The sequence below is a fragment of the Motacilla alba genome, chromosome 1, assembly GCF_015832195.1.
Source record: "Motacilla alba alba isolate MOTALB_02 chromosome 1, Motacilla_alba_V1.0_pri, whole genome shotgun sequence".
Taxonomy (NCBI): Eukaryota; Metazoa; Chordata; class Aves; order Passeriformes; family Motacillidae; genus Motacilla; species Motacilla alba.
Genome location: NC_052016.1, coordinates 53,040,420 through 53,060,004, shown reverse-complemented (window position 1 = coordinate 53,060,004; position 19,585 = coordinate 53,040,420). Strand labels below are relative to the sequence as shown.

At 38.5% G+C, this 19,585-nt stretch overlaps 1 protein-coding gene across 3 annotated transcripts in view; it reads left to right on the top strand.

The window, feature by feature from the left end:
• XPO4 (exportin 4) overlaps positions 1–19,585 on the top strand; it is a 76,085-nt gene that overhangs the window by 23,591 nt on the left and 32,909 nt on the right. For all 3 annotated transcript variants that reach the window (XM_038132578.1, XM_038132587.1, XM_038132596.1), the window contains exons 3-6: positions 1,092–1,233; positions 1,470–1,608; positions 13,395–13,511; positions 14,293–14,446. In XM_038132578.1, coding sequence (XP_037988506.1) covers positions 1,092–1,233; positions 1,470–1,608; positions 13,395–13,511; positions 14,293–14,446 — 552 coding nt within the window. The remainder of the gene's footprint in view (positions 1–1,091; positions 1,234–1,469; positions 1,609–13,394; positions 13,512–14,292; positions 14,447–19,585) is intronic.

Here is a 19,585-nt window from a genome sequence, read left to right as displayed (position 1 = left end):
TTTGACATATAACTTGCATATAAAGGAAATTTATATTATAAACTTGTGTGTATGTAATTGGGGCAAGAAAGTTTGTTTTTTAGTAATTAAAAGCCCTTCATCTCATGATTGAGGTCTTTTCAAATACAATTTTTCTAGTCCCAGCAGGTTAATCACTATATCTCAAACTCTGCTTCTTGTTTGGGAATTTTATTTCATATTTTATGCTTTTGCGACGTGGTGGATGTACCCTTTCTGAAAATTCTTTCTGCGGAGCTCAGAAAGTTTTGAAACTGGTTTCTGAGATATTACCTGCTATTTCCAAGTTAAAATTTTTAAAAGTAAAGGAACAATAACAAAAAAGTCTCTGGAGCTTTCTAGCATCATAGAAATTTTATTAATATTCTGGCATTTCTCTTTAAATTGTATTTTGTAATCACCCAAACTGTTAACCTTTCTCTGTAATATACTTTTATATTTTCCTTAGTGCATCTTTATACATAGTAATCCCATATTTAGATAATAATGGCAAATGATTTCTACACTGTGGTCAGAAATTACATTTTGGTTAACTCAAAATAAATCTGGAAATTTGAACATGATGTAGAACACTTTAAATACACCATGGTGTAAAATTTTTGCTTGGAAATGTTACTTTCAAGTGTAAGTGGATTTGCTTCTTTTTATTACCCATGCAATACATGTACTTTTATGTACTATTTGTTTCAAAGACAAACACCGAAATTTCCAGCTTTGACATGCCTGTAAGATTATTCACTTTTATTAATTAGTCTGTTGGAACTAAATCTGTCCTCTTGTTCATTTTATTCCCCCATTGTGTTAGCATTCTTATTACTGTTCTTTGAACCAGCCTCCTAGCACAGACAACTTTTTCCCTACGTCATTGACTTGAATAATACTGGACAATTTGATAATTGGGTTATTGATTATTTCTCCCCCTTCTTAGTTGTAAATTCCTTCTCTGTTTTCACAGCAACAATGTTCTATTTATTAATAAATGATAGTAAGTTCCATTAATTTTCTTGTTGGAAACACATTCAAGCTGAATACATGTCTTCTGATACTCAAGTTGCATTTGTTTTTTCCCACAGAAACTAGTAAAGTGGACTATGTACTTTTTCAAGCTGCCACAGCGATAATGGAAGCAGTTGTAAGAGAATGGATTCTCTTGGAAAAAGCTAGCATTGAATCACTGCGAACATTCCTTCTAACCTATGTCTTACAAAGGCCTAAGTAAGTATAGAACCTCTAGGATTCTGCATAAAATCTGGGCTGTCGTTTTTGTTTCCCTGGGTAGCAGTGCAAGATCATTTTAAGAATAATTTGTCTTGTAGTCTTAGCAGTTAACTTCTATCAGCTTTGCCTTATGAATTCACACAAGATATTTGAAAAATAAATGTGTTTAAAATTTTATTGAGCATTGATGTCCAGAATTACCTGCAATTATATTTGTGCGATGTTGTTTACAGCCTCCAAAAGTATGTGCGGGAGCAGATTCTATTAGCGGTAGCGGTGATAGTGAAACGGGGATCATTAGACAAATCAATCGACTGCAAAAGCATTTTTCATGAAGTCAGCCAGCTGATCAGCAGTGGTAACCCCACTGTGGTAAGTACTTAGTTTTTTTTCTTCAAAAGTTAAGCAATCTGTATCAGCAGCTTACATTATATACTTAGTGGCTATAAAGTATTTTATGCTTTGCTTATACAATTAGTCATTAAGTTGGTAACTATCCAGTCATTTACCAAATTGGAGATTTTTTAATGTTTTGGGACAAGGGGTTGTATGTGTATACATACTTTGGTATACAAGGAGACCATATTTTTAGGGAATGTTTTTCTGAATAGCTGCTATAAGTGCCATAGTTGTGGGTTGGTGGTTTGTTTTGGGTTTTTTTGGTGTTTTTTTTTTTTTAATTGTTTGTTTTCTTTTTTCCTCTGGTTTTCTTTAATCTGATAGCAAGATCTAAAACAGATCTTCTGTTAGTTGGGAAGTTCTTTGCACATTCTGTTCCCCTTCCATCTGTGCAGTGCTGCACTCTGCTGCGGCTCAGCTGTCGAAATGGCCTGCGAGCAGGAGGCATAGGCCTCTGCTGTTCTTTGGGAGACAGTAGGTGGAGAGAAAGGGGTGTGAGGAAGTAAAACATGGAATGGAAATACAAAACTTACTCTTGATTTAATGTCATACTACTAGGGGTAAGTGTTACCTTCGATACTGAGCTCAAAGTGGAAACAAGGTGTCCAATATCTATCTATGCATTTAGTGAAATTCCGTTTGCTATGCCAGGGGATAAGTTTAGAATAGGTCATAATAGAGGCATGTAACTAGAGCTTAAAGAGAGGTGATTTTTTCTCCTACCAGATGAAAATCAAAGAGTACATAGATTCCATGCTGAAACTTTAACTGAAGCTTTTCTTCAAAAAAAAAGCCTTGAAAGAACTGGCTTATGACACTGCTGAGCATTTAGAGCAGCAGTTGCACTAGATAGATGGGAGTGGCAAATGTTTAACTCTGAAAATTCAATCAAAGTCTACTAGAAGTAATCCAGCTCATGTCATGGTCCTAAAAATAGTGTGTCACCTCTGAGCAACAAGTAATATCGCTCCAGGGTATGGAAATTTCATTTAGTCTTGTAAAACTTAATTTCACAGTTATTTACCTTAAGGAAACCATTTTAGCCTTTTGATTCTGCATAATTCAGATATAAATGGGTATTTGTTAAGAACTGAGTTAATGCTTTTTTCCAGGAAACATAGCCTGGTTGTTACAATGGAGTTACAGCTGAGGTTTTCAAGTTTTTTGCACGACACTGTGTGTGCTCATGTAGTTTGTAGGATCTTCGCATAAAGCTACAAAAGTGACGTAAATAGAAACGTGGACTTTGAACTGAGGAATGCACAGTCCAGCTTGTGCAGTTGTGTTCTGTGCATGCACTGTCCACAGACGCACTGCACACAGCAAGCTAAGACTGCCTGCTCCAAGCATATCATCCTGGGCACGCTGCAGAGCAGAGCACGTTGCAGAGGAGCTCTGGCTGGGGGAAGGGGTACTCTTCTCCAAGTTCAGCTCTCTGCCAAATAGAGCTCAGTTTTTCATTTCCCTTTATTTCATTTTCCCTTTATTTCTCCCTCTTCACGAGTATGAATGTCCCCACAGTTTTTCCAAAATATTTGTGCTCAAGTTTTAAGAATGATATTGAAAATGTGTAGGATATATAATGATGTTTTCTATATTCTGGTGTGCTGATAAGACTTACTAGCAAAAAAAAAAAAAAAAGACACATGATGCTGCTGAAATGTCTTTTCTGTATGGCACAGTGCATGGTTGGTAGTCTTTGGCAAACTGGTTATAAGTACATGTTCCCATGTATATGTGATGGTTTATATTATAAACCAGTTCTCATTCACGAAAATGTTCTTGTAATCTTCTGAGACTTAGCTGCAGGAGAGACTCTGGTGCTGGCACCCAGGACTGGCTTGTGCAATAATAAGCAGTAATACAATGGTGTTTCAGCATGCTACCTGCCAAAACTGCTTTCTGAAGGGAGTCAGGGCATGCTTCTTGTATAAATATGTAACAACTTTGAAAGGCTGTTATATGAAATAACTAAAATAATAAAAATTGATTGTATGAATTATCTTTTCAAATATGGTTGGGTGGTTTTGTTTCTTTACTAGTGTCCCTGTACCATTCAGCCGTGCCTGAGGGGCCGTGTGGGACCCCAGTGGTGCAGTTGCCTTGCTGCTGTGGGGAGTCTCACCTAAGGGTGCTTCAGAGTATGATGTGAAGCCCACATCCTGAAAGGAGTGTGGTGCTTTCAAGATCCGAGATGTGTTGTCAGGACAGTGCCATGCACTGTCACAAGTGCTTCTGGAGATTCATTTATATTAGTTACTTGTAAATACAGGCCTCCATTCAAATCACAGAAGAGGCTAAGATGTAGGTATTGAAAGAAGTCAGCAGATATTTTCCAGTCCTGTCTGCTTCCCTGTGGAAGGAATCATTCAAATTTTTGATATCTTTCCCATAGTGTGATACATACTCTTGCCTCCTTGTACACTCAAGTTGCAGAAGTCTATCATACCTTTGTGACTTCTAATTATTTTTTCAGTCTCTTTGTCCTTTCTGTATCCTTCTCAGCCTTCTGTTCTGACCTTCTGCTTACCCATTTGTGTCATCCTGCCTGAGGTTCACTACACATGAAGTCAGCAGCAGGTCACTTCACATTTAAAAATGTTTAAAGCTCTCAAACAGGAGCTATCAGCAGCTCTTAGCTGCTGATAGTTGGTTAGAGCATGGTGCTAATTACACCAGGGTTGTGGGTTGGTCCCCATATGGGCCATTCATTTAAGACTTGGACTTGATCCTTGTGGGTCTCTTCCAACTCGGAGTATTCTGAGGTAATGGCTTTCTACAGCAGTTTGTAATTGAGAGAAAGTCCATTTTAAAAGCATTCTCTTGTCTGCTTCTTGCTTACCTTTTCCTCCCTGTTGGCTGTGAAGCTTCTTGATCCATCTTTACCTTACAAGAATCTTTTCCATTCCCTGCAGCCCTCCACCCAATTTCTGTCAGATGTCTGTACTAACTTTGTGATCATCAGCCAGTCCTGCTCCATGAAATCTTTGGGACTTTTGAGTAATATCTTGTCAGGATCAAGTCTTGATAGTTGGGGTAATAAGGAGGGCAGTGAATGTAGATGGTAGTGTCTGTTTGTGTCCTTTTGCAGGATTTGATGTGCTTAGTACCTCAACTTCTTGAGTACTAGTTAAAAAGATCTTCAGAGATGGATGTATTTTGAGGCTAGGACATGAAGGTATGTAGTGGCAAACTGACATATGAACAAGACTGTTGAGAATGAGAAAATAAGGAGGTTGGAAGGAAGATAAGGAGAGGAATTGTGATGAGAGTAATAAAATTGCTGTAGTATTGAGTAATCTTTTAATAGTGGAACACAGTGTAGTGTTAAGGAAATGACAGGGTACTAAGGGGAGTTAATACTTCAGGGATGGGAAGGATGCATGGTTAGAGCCAGGTTTAGAACTGGAGTGTTGGCTTCTGCTACTGCTTCTCTGCCATTTGATGCTTTATGAATCTCACTGAAGAAACCTTTGTCTGAGAAGGGAAAGCAAACTTTAAGTCTGGCTGCCTATTTATTTGTAACGGAGTTTAGGTAGTAATCCTCTAGGAGGACAAAGATTAGCTTTGGAGTTCTTGGTTTTGTTTTTTCTGGCTCCTCCTGTATTATCAATACAAGCCATCCCTCTGGAGATGGAGAATGAAGGAGAATCTGTAATCTCCCTCTGGCAGCAATTTCAGGATCTCTTCAAAATCTTCGTTTCTCTGGGGGACAGAGTTTCTGGCAGCAGACACAGTATCAGAGCCAATCTTACAATTCTAAATACGTGTTTTCTACCACTGATTTCAAGATTTTGGAGAATTGCGTGGGCCACGTTCTTCTCAACTATAAATGCCTTCAATTCCTTGGCCTTTTCTTCTTGTGTTAAAATATTTTTTGCTTTTGCATAGCTGAAGGATTTCATTTGTCCTTCATTGCTGCCAGAAGAACAGGAATCCTGGCAGCTACGTGACTGACTCCCAGGAGAAGGATCTCGTCTGCATGAGAGCACAATCAGATTTTGTTTAAAACCAGACCCAAATATGGACCACACCTTGATTTCTTCCAGTACATGTGTAGGCAGATGCAGAGGGATCCAGCTGCTATAGACTTGATATGGGACTGGGAAGCAACAGAAGCTGTGGTTTTTTGAATGTATTTTAATATAAAGCTCCATATCTGAAGCCTACATATTTTTTTTTGTATATGGAAGAAGACTTGTCAAGACTCACTGGGAAAGCTCTGGAATCCTAACAGTTCCTTCTCTTGCAACATTTGTAAATCTATTTTTCTGTTTCTCAGTGTTCCTAGTTGGGCTAGAGAGAAGATCCAGCTGCTTCAGATTACCTAAAGTTTCTGAGGGATGTACTGTGAATGGATTTCATGTGAGCAGTGGGAAATATTAATAAGCAAAACTCTAGGCATTCATCTTCATTGAGGTTAATCTGTCCATTATAATGGCTGCCTGGATAACTAGTTATATTTATTTAGCATTTATGGTTTTTGTTTCTATTCTTTGAAGGGAATTTTGCTTCTGGAAGCCTGTCTAGCTGTTACTGCTTCATGTGGTAGAGCAGGAGTTGGAGAGACTGTCCTGACTTTCACATTTTGACAAAAACATATGTATTATCCACCCCAAGTTGTGTCTTCTGGTCTAATAAAATTGTTACCTTGTTCTATGTACCTCATTGCCCTTGACACATGTTGAGTCTGCAAAGCAGAGGGTGAACCAGGATATTTAAGCTGATAAGTTCTCTATAAAGGCCTAAGTTAGTGTGTTAAAGATCGGTTTGGGAATTTTAGGAATCCAGAAACTACTCCAAATGTGAGGTTAAAACTCAATGATAGAAATGTAAGAGAACTTTTTAACGTAATTGGTTTTTTAGTAGTTGAATTAATCAGGGTGCTTTTGCAGTTTTCAGATTTTTCTGTTAAAAAGGGGCTGGCTTTACCAGAAATGCAAGTCTCCAGATTAGCTGCTTAATAACTACTAGAAATTGATAACTCCCCAGTTACATTTACACTAGAGCCACAGTTTCAACAACAGGGCTGGGAAGTGAGGAGATGTGTTCCAAGTGGTGAGATGTTTGTCTCCTGTTCTATGTATGGCATGCCAAACCCTTTCTTTCCTCAGTTTTGCCATCTCATGAGATTTGAACCTGTGGAGTCTCTCACCTGTGACCTCACAGACTCACTGGGAAAGAAGAAATTAAGCCTTTCCATGCATTACACCATGTATTTTTTTTATTATAGCGGTGTCACACAGGTATACAGGCTTGAGGGGAAAAGCCTCTTTAAGACATTTGTTGACCGTAGCTGCTTGGTGTTTAGTCATTCTCCCTCTCAAAGGTACCACCCTTCAGAATAAATGTGTTCAGTAACATACTGGATCTTTGTGTTAGTCTACTTGGAAACAGCCCCTTCTCACTCACTGCCTCTCATTTTTTTCTTTGGGCAGATCTGCTGTGGAGCACAGCTGTGTAATGCAGCTCATTTGACATGGCTGGCAGTATGGCAGGCAGAGCCAGGCAAGAAAGACCAGGAATGAGTACTGGGAAAAGTGGGGGGAGGGAGGACACCTACCCACCAAAGAGCACTTGTTGGGATGGTGTATATTTAAAGCTCAGTGATGCTGATGGTGAGCTGCATGGCTAGTCTAACTATTCATTATTTCGAGTTTAATTAAAAGTCCTGTATTTGTTCATTCAGCTGTGGTAGGAGTGAAGATCCAGCTGGTGGCATTCACACAAGAACCTGCAGAAGGATATGTTACCTTTATAAATGGTTTTCAGGCCTTCAGCTTCTTTCATGAGATTACTTTTTTTCCTCCTCCTGATTTCTGCTTCACAACTTTGCCTGTCTCCAGAGAAACCAAGAAAAGCATGCACCCTGTGTTTTGCACCCTGTGCTCCAACGAACTCTGCCTGGACCTCTTCCATTATTAGTAGAGGCTTCTACTTCCCTTCTCTCTTTGTCCAAAGCCTGCATGCTTCACATGCCACAAGATCATCTTCCTCTGGCCCATGGTGATTCACAGGCGAATTGACTTTCTCTTTCTCAGCTCACCCCTGGGGGTTTCCCTTGGTTTGGCTGGTTCCTCCCAAGGAAGGGAAGCAAGGTCTTGCTTATTGTTCCTCTGTAGCTCTGATGTGTTAACCTGGAGCTGCTCATCTGTCTTTGCACAGCGGCAGAAAGGGAATGAGAGCAAAGGAGTGCATTGCCCAGCCAGTCCCTTACTGCTGACAGCACAGAACTGCAGCTGTGGATCCTATTCCTATCATATCCCTGCTCTATAGCTTTTTTCCACCAGTTGGCTCATTTGGGAAGGAACAGATGAAAATCAATGGGTTCTTCCTGGTGCTTGCTTATATTTCTTCAAAATATGTTCTGGTTTTCTTTGGTTGGGAACCACTACTTCAACTCCTGGGTTCCCCACCCATCTTGCAATACTCCCAGGTTGAAAAGTTGGAGTGGCCCCAGTTATTCTGTGTACATAAGGATATTTCTTTTGGCCCTCTGGCCATCCTTTTAACCTTCCAATTTGGAGTTGCAGCTTATGTTCTGGAGATTTAGATACTCTGAAAATGTTAGCAAAAACAGCTGTGCTTATTCAAGGAAATCAGAGAAGAGGACTATTATTGCCTTTATAAAGAAAGCCTTGCTGTAAACAACTTAGTTAGTAAAATTGCTTTTGATACATTCTCATTACAGAATTCTATCACCTAGGAGCAACACAGCAAACTCTGCTTCCAATGCATTTATTCTTCGATTCTTTTCTGCCCTTGTGCAAGTTAAATTTAGACAGTTTAGGAATACTATTAAATCTTCACGTGGCTTCCCTTTGGTTTCAGTAACAGAGTTTACATTACATATGTGGAGACAAAAAGTCCTCTAAATGCATATTCAGGCTGGCAGTGATCTAATGTAACAGGGTAGATGTTATGATTTGCTCTATTCAGGCAAAATCTTCCTTCTTTTAAATGTGCTTACTGCATTTTCAGTAGGTGTAAATGATACTTGCAGAAGGCACTGCATGATAGTTTAGGTTTTGTAGTAAAATGAATTATTTAATCAAATCTCTGACAACCTAACTGTATATCTGCTCTGAATTCAAAACAAGGAAACAGTTTTGGTATTGGAGTTTATTCTGCTTTGTCTGTTGGCTTTATTGCTGCAGAGCTGATGTACCACATGTCCATTTTTTCCTAGGCTGTATTTGAACTCTTCTTCCTTTCAGATGCTCTGTAACCTAACTACCCTCAAATTAAGCACTTCATTTATTCCATGGGCAGCCCAGGCACAAGTGTGAAATCCCTTCAAACATTATGGCTTTAGCTTCTTTTATAGGGGACATTCCGTTTGGAGGAATAAGTTGTATTTACCTTTTGCATCTGACTTTTATGAATGATATATAAATGTTATGTTGTTTACTGTTAAAATGACACATGGTCTTTCTGTGGTGTCTGTGTTTTATTAAAGTCATTTAAAAAGAAAACCACTAAAACGATGTTACTACTGGGTGTCTGATTGCCAAGTTAATCTCTTATCACAAGTCCCATTGATCTTCTGTTTGAGCAGCTGAGAGTCTATTTTATGTATAGCGATCTTTCATAAAGTTTATTCCTGGTAATAAAGCTAACTGGGGTGAGTGCCAAGCTATTCTCAGAGGCAGTACTCTCTCTCAACAAGAGAAGGATTTTATTTTGTTAGATGGGCTTATTGTTTGGGTATGTACTTGTGGCAGAACTAGTGAAATTGCTAGGGAGTGAGTCAAACTAGGTTCAGAGGTGTACTCTTACTGGTATGAAGTTAATGGCATTGCTGCACAATAGACATTCAGATCTGGCTTTTAATATGATGCCCAGAGTCACGTGCATTTTCTACTTATTACAGTGTGGTATTACTAACTTGCATTGTTAATCTCTTCTGTGGTATGGCAAAAACCTTTAAAAAAAACCCTTAAAAAAGAACCAACAAATCCCCACCAGAAAACAAATGAACAAACCAACCAGCCAAAACCACACCAAAACCAACAACAAAAAAAACCAACCAAACAAAAAAAACCCAAAACAGAGAACCCCCCAGAACCCTCCACCCTAGAATTTTATATGTTAGGTGAATTCAATTTTCTTATGTGTAAGAGGAAGAAATTGTAGTTCACATAGCACACCAGTATTGGTTTCTCTGAAATAGATTTCAAAAATCTGAAAACCAACATTCTTCTGATAATATTTATGTTGACGTACTTAGTGTCTTCACACCAAATGTATCTGTATATTAAAAAAATGTAATTAAAATATTAGTCGTTAAGCTTCAGTAAGATTACTTTATGAAAATCAAATTTGATTTTTAGTAAAATTTACTTGAGCTTTATTCCAGAGTTTGAAATATTATTGTGTATCCAGGAAAGTTTGATGGATGGCCAGGCAAATATTCTTTTAAGCTAATAATTTGTCAATACTCACGAAAATAGCCACCTTACTGCTAAGGACAATAGTCTGTATAAATTCCTGTAGTCTTATGGCAGTTTTGGGAAGCAGTGGTGGTTTTGCAAAGCTCTGTGCAAATACTTGACATTGCAAGGACAGATTGCGGATTTGATCTGTTCCTCTGCTCTTGTCTGGAAGTCAAACTCATGGGAGCTGGCACCTGCCTTCTAGGAAACCAGTCTCAAGCCATCTCGCCTCAGCCTGTTGTTCCAGTAAATTTGAAATTTCTGGCCAGTATTTTCTCTTTGGTCTTCTCCTGCCCTGCTGACCTGGGTATGCAGGCGTATTACAATTCCTTAGGGGGTAAGCACAGGTGCAGAGGGCAGCAGAAGCGTATGGATGTGCAAATATTGCACATGAGGCCCTAGGGATGGTGAGGGAATGGGGCAGGATTTGCATCCCAGGTATTGAAATACCAAGTTAAGGAAGTTGATGGGATGCTGGGAATTAGGAGGGAGTAGAGCAGAGGGGTGCAGTGTGCACTGGTATTTTCTGTGAGCTAGCCTGCCTGATGGAAGAAGGTGTGTAAATCTAGTAACATCATTTTTCTCCTGTCGTGCTCAAAGCAGGTACTGATGTCCCAGAACTATCTGCACTTGCTCTCATTGAAATTAGATAGGCCACTGCTCAAGCTGCTTAGCAGATTCAGTCAGCCTACCTGTACCCATTGCTCTTTACACTTTCAAAGAGATGTCTTTACCATCAGTAATAAAATTTAGCCTTCCTTTTAAATTTTTCCTTGAAATCAGGAGAAAAGCACACCAAAAAAAATCTGTAACACACTTTTACCATGCATTAGCACATTACTCTGCAAAGAGAAAGGCTAAATTATTATATACATATAAACAAACTGGAGGAAAAGGAAGGCGCTATTTCAGCTAATATTAAGTATTTGTAATCACAGTAGGAACAAACTTCTTTTCCTATTGTTCCTGCCTGTTTGAACTTGGTGATTGATTTTCCAATAACTGGCAATCAACTGCAAATGATGGGTAGTCTGCATCGTTGCCCTGCTTGTCCTATGGTGGTCTGGATGGTGGCTTGGTGTCAAGATCTTAGCATGCTAAAACAGAAGCAGTTTAGTTTTTGCCTGGTTCTTGTACTGTTGGAGCCATGATACCACTTGGTAATCAGGGTATGTTGCAGATCATCAAAGTGTACAGATTTGTAATTGCAGCTAGTGATGTCCTTATGTCATGGCTGCTTTGAGCTGAAAAATGTGAGTGCATCAGTAATTTAAGCATCAAATAAAAACTTATATTTTAAACTATTTAGAGACTCATGCGAGAAAACGTTGCATTATTTCTTTAAAAACATGTATTCTGATCTGAAGCATTGTTCTAAAGTCAGACTTGAGGGTTTTTTTCTTAGTAGATTTTTTTTTTAACCATGTTAATTGTTTTCATATGGAACTTTTAATGTTGGATTTAATACTCAATACTAGTCTATACTGTTTTGGGTTTTTTTTAATATTAGATCAAATCTGTATTTCTTCTAACTAAAAAAAAAATATTTGTGTGAATACCTTGCGCAGAATTTTAAAATTTGAATTGTAAAATATTTGAGCTAATTAGAAATACTTCTAGTATATAAGTGACAAAATTGCTCCTTCACTGGGGTAGTTTAAATTGTGCTGGTTTTCACTGGCTAAATGCTTTTAGTCACATGTGTTGTTTGACAGAGCTGACTGTATATGAGAAATAGTTCACTTGAAATAAATAATTTCTTTAAAATGGAAATGCTTTTACTTAGCAGCTGATCAGCAATATGCTGGTCTGCTATGCTTATGCAGCTTTATTGCATAGCGGGAGAGAAAACCTGTGTATTATCATAAAGCCACTATGTTTGATCTGTCTGGAACTTATTTAGCAAGAATGTTAATTTAGTGTTTACTGACTAAGATAACTAGTTGTCTGGGGGGGTCAAGGTACTGACTTCAGAGGCATTTCTGAACAAAGATGTTGCAGTTGGTGGGTGGATGGCACTGGTCTCAGCTGTTGTATGAGCTTGCATAAATAGTATCATCTCCACTTTAATCTTTCGGGTGTTCAGAGGTAGTGTGCATATTTCTGTTTAACCCCTGGACACTTGCTGGCATGCATGACCCTTTAACAATTCCTATCCCTCTGTCCATCCCTGGCACCTTGGCTCCAAACAGTCTGGAGGATAGCCAGTAATTTTGGAGCTTTTTGTAAAGAACATCTCTTTAACAAAAAGTCTTTTCATTTTAGCAGTAAACACTTTCTCTTGTGCTTGTTACAGCAGTGTATGGCAAAAGTCTGAAGTACTACTTGCATCTCCACTGTGCAGTACTTGCTCCCCTTTGTGTGCAAGGATCAGTTAAAAGATATTAAAACTGGTGATGATGGTTTCTGGACTTTGGCATCAGGAAAAAAAGCTTTTTTTATGTATTTCAGGAAACAACAACAAAGGCTGGAGCCATGTGTTTCATACAGAAAGTTGGCTTTTAAGTAGTGTTTTAGATAAACATTTAATTTACCTTATCTTAAATTTTGAGAATGAAAAAGATACTTAAAACCTTTAGTCTTCGTGAATCTGTCTCTCTAAAATTAGCATGCCTTTTTCTCACCAATTTTCATATCACTTCAGAGTCATAATTTTAATAGAGTAGTTTTAAGGGGTTTTTCTGAGGCTTGTCATTGTGGTGCTTTGGAGGGAGGTATCCAAGACCTTTCAAGTATCAGATCTTTCTGTGAATTCCTCTCCTATTTGTTTTTATGGAGAGAGAGGGAAAAGATGTAGTAGACAGTGTTATTGCAGGTGTTGTTTTTGACAAACTTTTATCACTTTTGGTGCTATAAAGTTAATCATTATCAAATACCAACATAGTAAGTGTAGCAAATGCAAAGAAGGACCAAAACAAGCTTCAGAGGAACCTGAATTCTTACATCAATAGAAATAAGTGGACAGTGAATATTCCCTGAAACTAATACCTGTAAAGGTCTGTGCACAGGGAGACAAAGTAAATGACAAGGCTGGGAAATGGTTTGCAATAAGTTGATTTCATTTGCAATGATGATCACACAGATGCCAGCTTTTATATTGCTCGAATACTCAAATTTCTTTTGTTAGGATGGAGCCCTGATGATTTCAGAAATTGTTCATCCAAGGATCTATTTTCCTAAAAGTTTGACTTGTTCTAGCTTGTGTTAGAAGGAACTGAAGTAGTAGTTGTATTAAAATGCTAATAGAAAAATGAAGGACACTGTAGGTGCTACTGCATTACTGGACATTTTTAGTTATATTATTCCCCCTTATGTTTTTTATAGCAAACTTTGGCCTGTTCCATTCTAACGGCGTTGTTGAGCGAGTTCTCAAGTTCAAGTAAAACCAGCAACATTGGACTAAGCATGGAGTTCCATGGTAACTGTAAACGTATATTTCAGGTAAACTAGTTCTGTGTTGATATATGCTGCCTCTCTTTCTAAAATTTAAACATGTGGAAGCAAAAATACTTTGTTGTGCTAGGTGCAGTCAAGTCCACTGTGTGCCTAAAAGCATTTAATAAGGCAAATACTGCAAATAATGCAGATAGTGGCTGCTTCAGGAAAATTAATAATGTATTTTTTAAAAACTTGTATTAAAAAGATGCAACCCCTTTGTGCCCATTTTATGAAAGTAGAGCTACAGATCTTTATGCCATTGGACTCTTTAATTCCTTGGCTACCAATTGCAAACAAAATGAATACTCTGTGGAACAATGATAGTCTTAAATATAGCTTTGGTTTAAAGCCAAGGAGAGCTATGTATGTATTTAAAAATATTATTGCAGATGGTGTAGTCCGGTTGTCTCAGATGTATTGTTTGGCCAGTCAGAAATGTTTATGTGAAGGCATTGCTTTAAATTGACTGTTGTGGAACAACTTACCAACTTTTTTTTCATGCCAAAGACCAACTCTTTTCTCCACCACTTATTAAAAACATATTGGTTTTTTATCTTTTAACAACTAGTATTTATGTGAGGATTTTTTCATAGTTTTTGCAAATGTAATCAATTAATTTTGACGAAAGGGGGATTCTCACTGGCGATTTCAGAGTATTTCCTGTATTGTAATGAAAATAGCATGAAACTGGAAATTTTTATTCTCTCTGGAAAAGTATTTCTTGTTGATCAACATTTCATAAATGACTGCGATACTGAATGTATTGTGTTCGTCCTGACTGTAGGAGGATGATCTGCGGCAGATCTTCATGCTCACAGTAGAGGTACTTCAGGAATTCAGCAGACGTGAAAACCTCAATGCTCAGATGTCTTCAGTGTTTCAGCGTTATCTTGCACTAGCCAATCAGGTCTTAAGCTGGAACTTCCTTCCTCCAAATTATATCCTTTTCATGTCAGGTCCTTTTGTTTCCCTCTACTTGGGTCACTTCTTGGATGAGGAGTAAAGTCTTTGCAAGGAGAGTAAAACATAGAAACTTTGTGTTTAGTCCTTGATTTATGTTCTCTTCTGTTAGTACTTTTTGTCTCTGCCACGCTTGCTAAGAGATGCTTACATACAGAAGCTGCTATTGGTCTTCATTGAAGTTTAAAAGTATTTTACATAGAAGAGAAAGCATACAGAGCACCCACCTTTTACAGGTTTATGGTCTGTCTGGTTAGTGCAGGGAACAGCAAATGTGCAATATGCTGCTTTGGTGTAGAACCATATGGTGAAGAGTCTAAGCCCTGTTCAATTTTTATGCAGAGATCTGATCTTTCCTACTTTTCTCCCTTAGAGAAGAGATAGGGACAGGCCAATGCCCCATCATGCAGGTGAACCAACTCCCCATAAAAGAACATGGTATATACTAAAACATGGAATATCTCCAGCCCAAAAAAAAGTATTTGGTAGCTGAGAAATGTCAACTTCATTTTACACAGGTGCCATTGCTTCAATTTAGATATTTTTGTGATATCTGCTGTTCATTAGTCCAGAGAAAAGTGGAGTTGGAAAGTAGAGGAGGAAATGGGCATAAGAAAGAGGCTCTTAGTGAAGGAGAGAAGAAAAAAAGATATAAAAAATGTTAGTCCAAAAAATGGGCTAGACAAATATTGTAAAAATACTCAATCACCCTCTGTATTTAATAGAGGTTTTAGACAGCATGTGTAGCAAGTCATTTTAACACCTGTTTTAATAGCCGGACTACCTTTAAGAAGCTCAGCAAACTTTTAAGCTGGTTTATAAACTTTTTTCTTAAAACTTCTGAAATTGCTACCAAGTTTTACATACTGCAGGAATCTTGATGTTGCTCTCAAATCCACTGTGAAGGATTTTATTTGCTTTCCTGGTGTGGCAGTCAGAAGGTGATACCTGTGTGGTTTTGTTTTCTTTTAGTCTGTTCATTATGCAGCAGGCAGCAAAAGTAAATTTATTGGAAACTGGATATGCCATGGTTCACATCTGTAACACAGAATGCCAGTTACATTGGCTTTAAGAAAGGTTCATGGATTAAAAGTAAATATCCCACTTTTATTCATCCCTGAAGTGATTTGGCAGGGTTTCAGAGAGGAATTTAGTGCATATGCCTATAAAATGGAGACTGTAGTCAAATTATTGCACCTTATAAAAGTCTTTGGAAGTGGATTTGGGATTTTAAATAGAAAGGAAATGCTCTTGTGTTGTACAGTGGTGGTTCCCTCTGAATTTTAGTCTGGCTCTGTGCAAATTTCTGATGTAGTCCTAAATACAGAATCATAGAATGATAAGGGGTTGGGAGGGACTTCAAATATCATCCATTTCCAATCCCCCTGCCATGGGCAGGGACACCTTCCACTAGACCAGGCTACTCAGAGCCCCATCCAACCCAGCCTTGAGCACTTCCAGGGTTGGGGTATCCACAGCTTCTCTGGGCAACCTGTTCCAGTGCCTCACCATCCTCACAGGAAGGAATTTCTTCCTCCTATCTAACCTGAATTTCCTCTCAGTCTATGCCCATTACTCCTTGTCCTATCGCTGCAGTTCCTGAGAAGGAATCCCTCTCCAGCTTCCCTGTAGGGCCCCTTCAGACACTGGAAGGTTGACACGAGGTCTCCACACAGCCTTCTCTTCTGCAGGCTCAGCAGCCCCAGCTTTCTCAGCCTGTCTTCATAGGGCAGGTGCTCCAGTCTCCTGTCAACTGCATGGCCTTCTCTGGACTTACTCCATCAATTCCATGTCTTTCTTATGTTGGGGACACCAGAACTGTAGTCAGTACTCCAGGTTGGGTCTCACAGGGAAAGAGCAGAGGGAGAAATCTCCTCCTTCAACCTTTTGATGCAGCCCAGGATGCAGTTGTCTGAGCACATTGTTGACTCATGTTGAGTTTTTCATCAACCATCACCCCTAGCTCCTTCTCTGCAGTGCTGCTCTTAATCACTTCTAACCCCTTGGTGTGTCTGGGATCTTGGTCGTTCAAAAGTGAAGGGCGTAGTTCTTCATGAGCTCTTTTGTCCTTGGCTAAGGTTTGCACTGGTGGAGCCAGATGGAGAGATAGACACATACAACATGTGGAGCCTTGGAATTCCAGCTTTTCTTTATACATCTGTATAATGTTAAGTGCTTGAAGTACTAGTAAATAAATGTTACTAGAAATACCAAAGCAAGCCATACTACTGCTAAGATTAATCATATTTTCTGCTGTTTGGCCTACTTCAGATACTACAGCTCTTAAAGAAGTTCAGGCCATTTCTGGATATTGGATGAACCTAAGTGCTCTTAATGGGTCAATTTCAAATATTTTTGTAATTTCTGATCCACCTGATACCATCTTTTTGTTTTCTACCATTGGATGATTCATTTTGCTGTAAGAATTACATCACCAGCTTGGGTCTTTATTTATGTATCAACCTGTGTTCACAGAAGTTGGAACATCTTCAGTCATCCTTGAGCAAAGTTGGTCTTAGCTGCCAAAGATTCAGTAACTCTTGGGATTTACAGTGTCCTGATGATTGTATTGTGGCATAAATCTGTTTTCCTTAAGATGACCTCTTTAACTGTTGATTGTTAGCTCATGGGCAGTGAAACTTAGCTTGGCTGTAGTTTCTGAATAGATAGTACATTGCATAAGAATGTAAGAATTGCTGTGTTGATTGACGGGTTAGAGTCCTTTTGGTGTCCTCTTTCCAAATCTTGACAGTACATATGCTGAAGTAATGGGCATGAATTTAATACCTGAAGCATGGAGTAAAATGATCCATTGTATTCTCAGGTATATCTTTTTTCCTTTAGATGGTATTTCCCCTGGCAAGATAGTATTGATTCTCATTGTTCCCTGCAGCATCACAGTAATCTGCAGTACATTTATGTAATATTTAGCAAGATTCTTGTCTCTCCAAAAAGGGAATATAGCATAAATGTGTATCAACTGTATGGTGGCTCTTGCAAAGTGGCATGTTATTCAAATCCCCAGGTTGTTAGAATTGAATCAAAACATACTACTTCTCAAGAGTTCTGTGTTGTTTTAGGACAAGGTTATAAATGTTGCATTGTTAAATGCAGTTTTGGACAGTGTTGCCACCAATTGTAAGAAAAGTTGTGGTGAGTCTGTTGCTACCATGGAAGATGCATTTGGCATAGCCACCTCGTTGGAGCAACAAAGGAAGCAACTCTACCTAATTTCAAGTTGGAACTCAGTATTTTTAAATTATCTTGGGCTGTAGTGCCTGTAGTAGGAAGGACAAGGCACAGTGACCTAGGAGGCCTCCCTTCAGTCATGTCCACTTTCTCCTATTTCATTTTCCAGCAATCATCTATTGTTATTTTTATCTGCCACCTTGAGATATTAGTTTACCCGGTGTTTGTGGAGGCTTCAGAGATAGTATCTTGTGGCATGTTGGCTTCTGCACAGTTTCTTTTTTCAGTACTGTTACAGTATTGTTAAATATTATTTACTTGTATGGAACTAGTTTTAACTTCGTCTTTTATTAAATTAAATTTCAACTAATTAAGGAAGTACAGATGATCAGTACTAAAAAGTACCACCCTCTCCTTTACAAAAATTCCTCCAAGAATGTGACTTTTAGTACATTGTGAGTACTCAAAGTCTCCAGTTAAGAAGCTGAGTGTTGTTGAGCTTATTAATACACCTTGGCATGGACATACACATCCTGTGAAGTCAGGATGTAATTATAATTTCTATCATTTTATTTCCAGAGATATTTCTCTTGTTGACTTTGGGATTTTTCTGTTCCTGGCACCCATATTCTAATACACTTTGGCTGAATGTCCTCAAGTGTAAAAGTTCTTGGACAGAACATAAGAATTGTGTGCAGCTGTCTCCCATCTACAGAAAGGTGTCTATTATCTGTCATTAGGAGTTGTCATAAAAGTACTTATCCCTTATTCTACAATGTATGGATTACAGTACATGAATAAAGAGATACTTGAGCTTTAGTTCTTGGTTTGGATTTAGTGCCTGTACTTGCTTGGAGGCAAGCTGGCAAATTTTCAAGTGATTGTAGAATAGGGGATTTAAAATGCAGTTTATGTAGACCTAGTGGTTTGCACTCTACTAATACACATCATTGCTGTTCCATTGGAATTGTTAGTGCCATGGCAGTTGTATGAACTGACTGAAGCTTTTGTCTGATCTGAACATTTTGGTGTTCATTGGCCACACAGTTAATATTTCTGTTTTGAAAATGTCTTTTAAACTTCAAGCCAGAATGACTCACCTGTCTGGGAGGTTCTGTGAACCATATAGTTCTGCTGACTTCTAAGGTTTGAACTCAGTCCAACCCAGATTGGTAGCATCTGCTGTGCATAATGGAAGTGCATGAAAACGAAACAGAAAACTCAAGGTTGATTTTGAGGAATGGTTCAAGTTGGCATTGCTGCTGAAAAAGCACCTCCCATGAACATGATGCTGAGCAGGGAACCACCTGGCTATAAATGTGGTGGGGTTTTGTTAGCAGGTTTTGTTAGCAGGTTTTGGCCCCAGGTTTGATTTGTTGCACAGCTACAGAAATGATTCTGCCTGTACCAAGGAGTGACAACATTGATTTCTTCAGCACTATGGCTGCTTTCCATAGGCCTTGTGTTTGCTAGCAGCCTGGAATTATCCTGGATTTACTGCAGCAGTCTGTTCTTATCTGAAAAAAAAGCATAAGGGCACTGTACTGTCTGTTTATTGGGATATAGAGCAAAATTCAATGGCACTGAATCAGCTGTATTTAAGAGAGCTGCATTTTACTTTTATTAGACTTTTATCACCTTCCGCTTCTAGGTGAAAACTGACCTGGCTTTGAAATCCCTGATGGTTAGAAATTTTTTCTAGGACACTGTGTTTTCTTGTTAAACCTTTCTAGCAACTTTTTAAGACAACATTGTGCAAACCCAAGAAGATTGGAAGATCCTCTGTATTCTGTCATAATTGCACTTAACATACTTGTATTGATGTTGAACTTGTTAACAATCTTACATAATTTCAGTTTTCCTGAAAGAATTTTGTAATCAGTTTGCAATATAGGAACATCTTAACCGCATTAATATCAGAAGAGGAA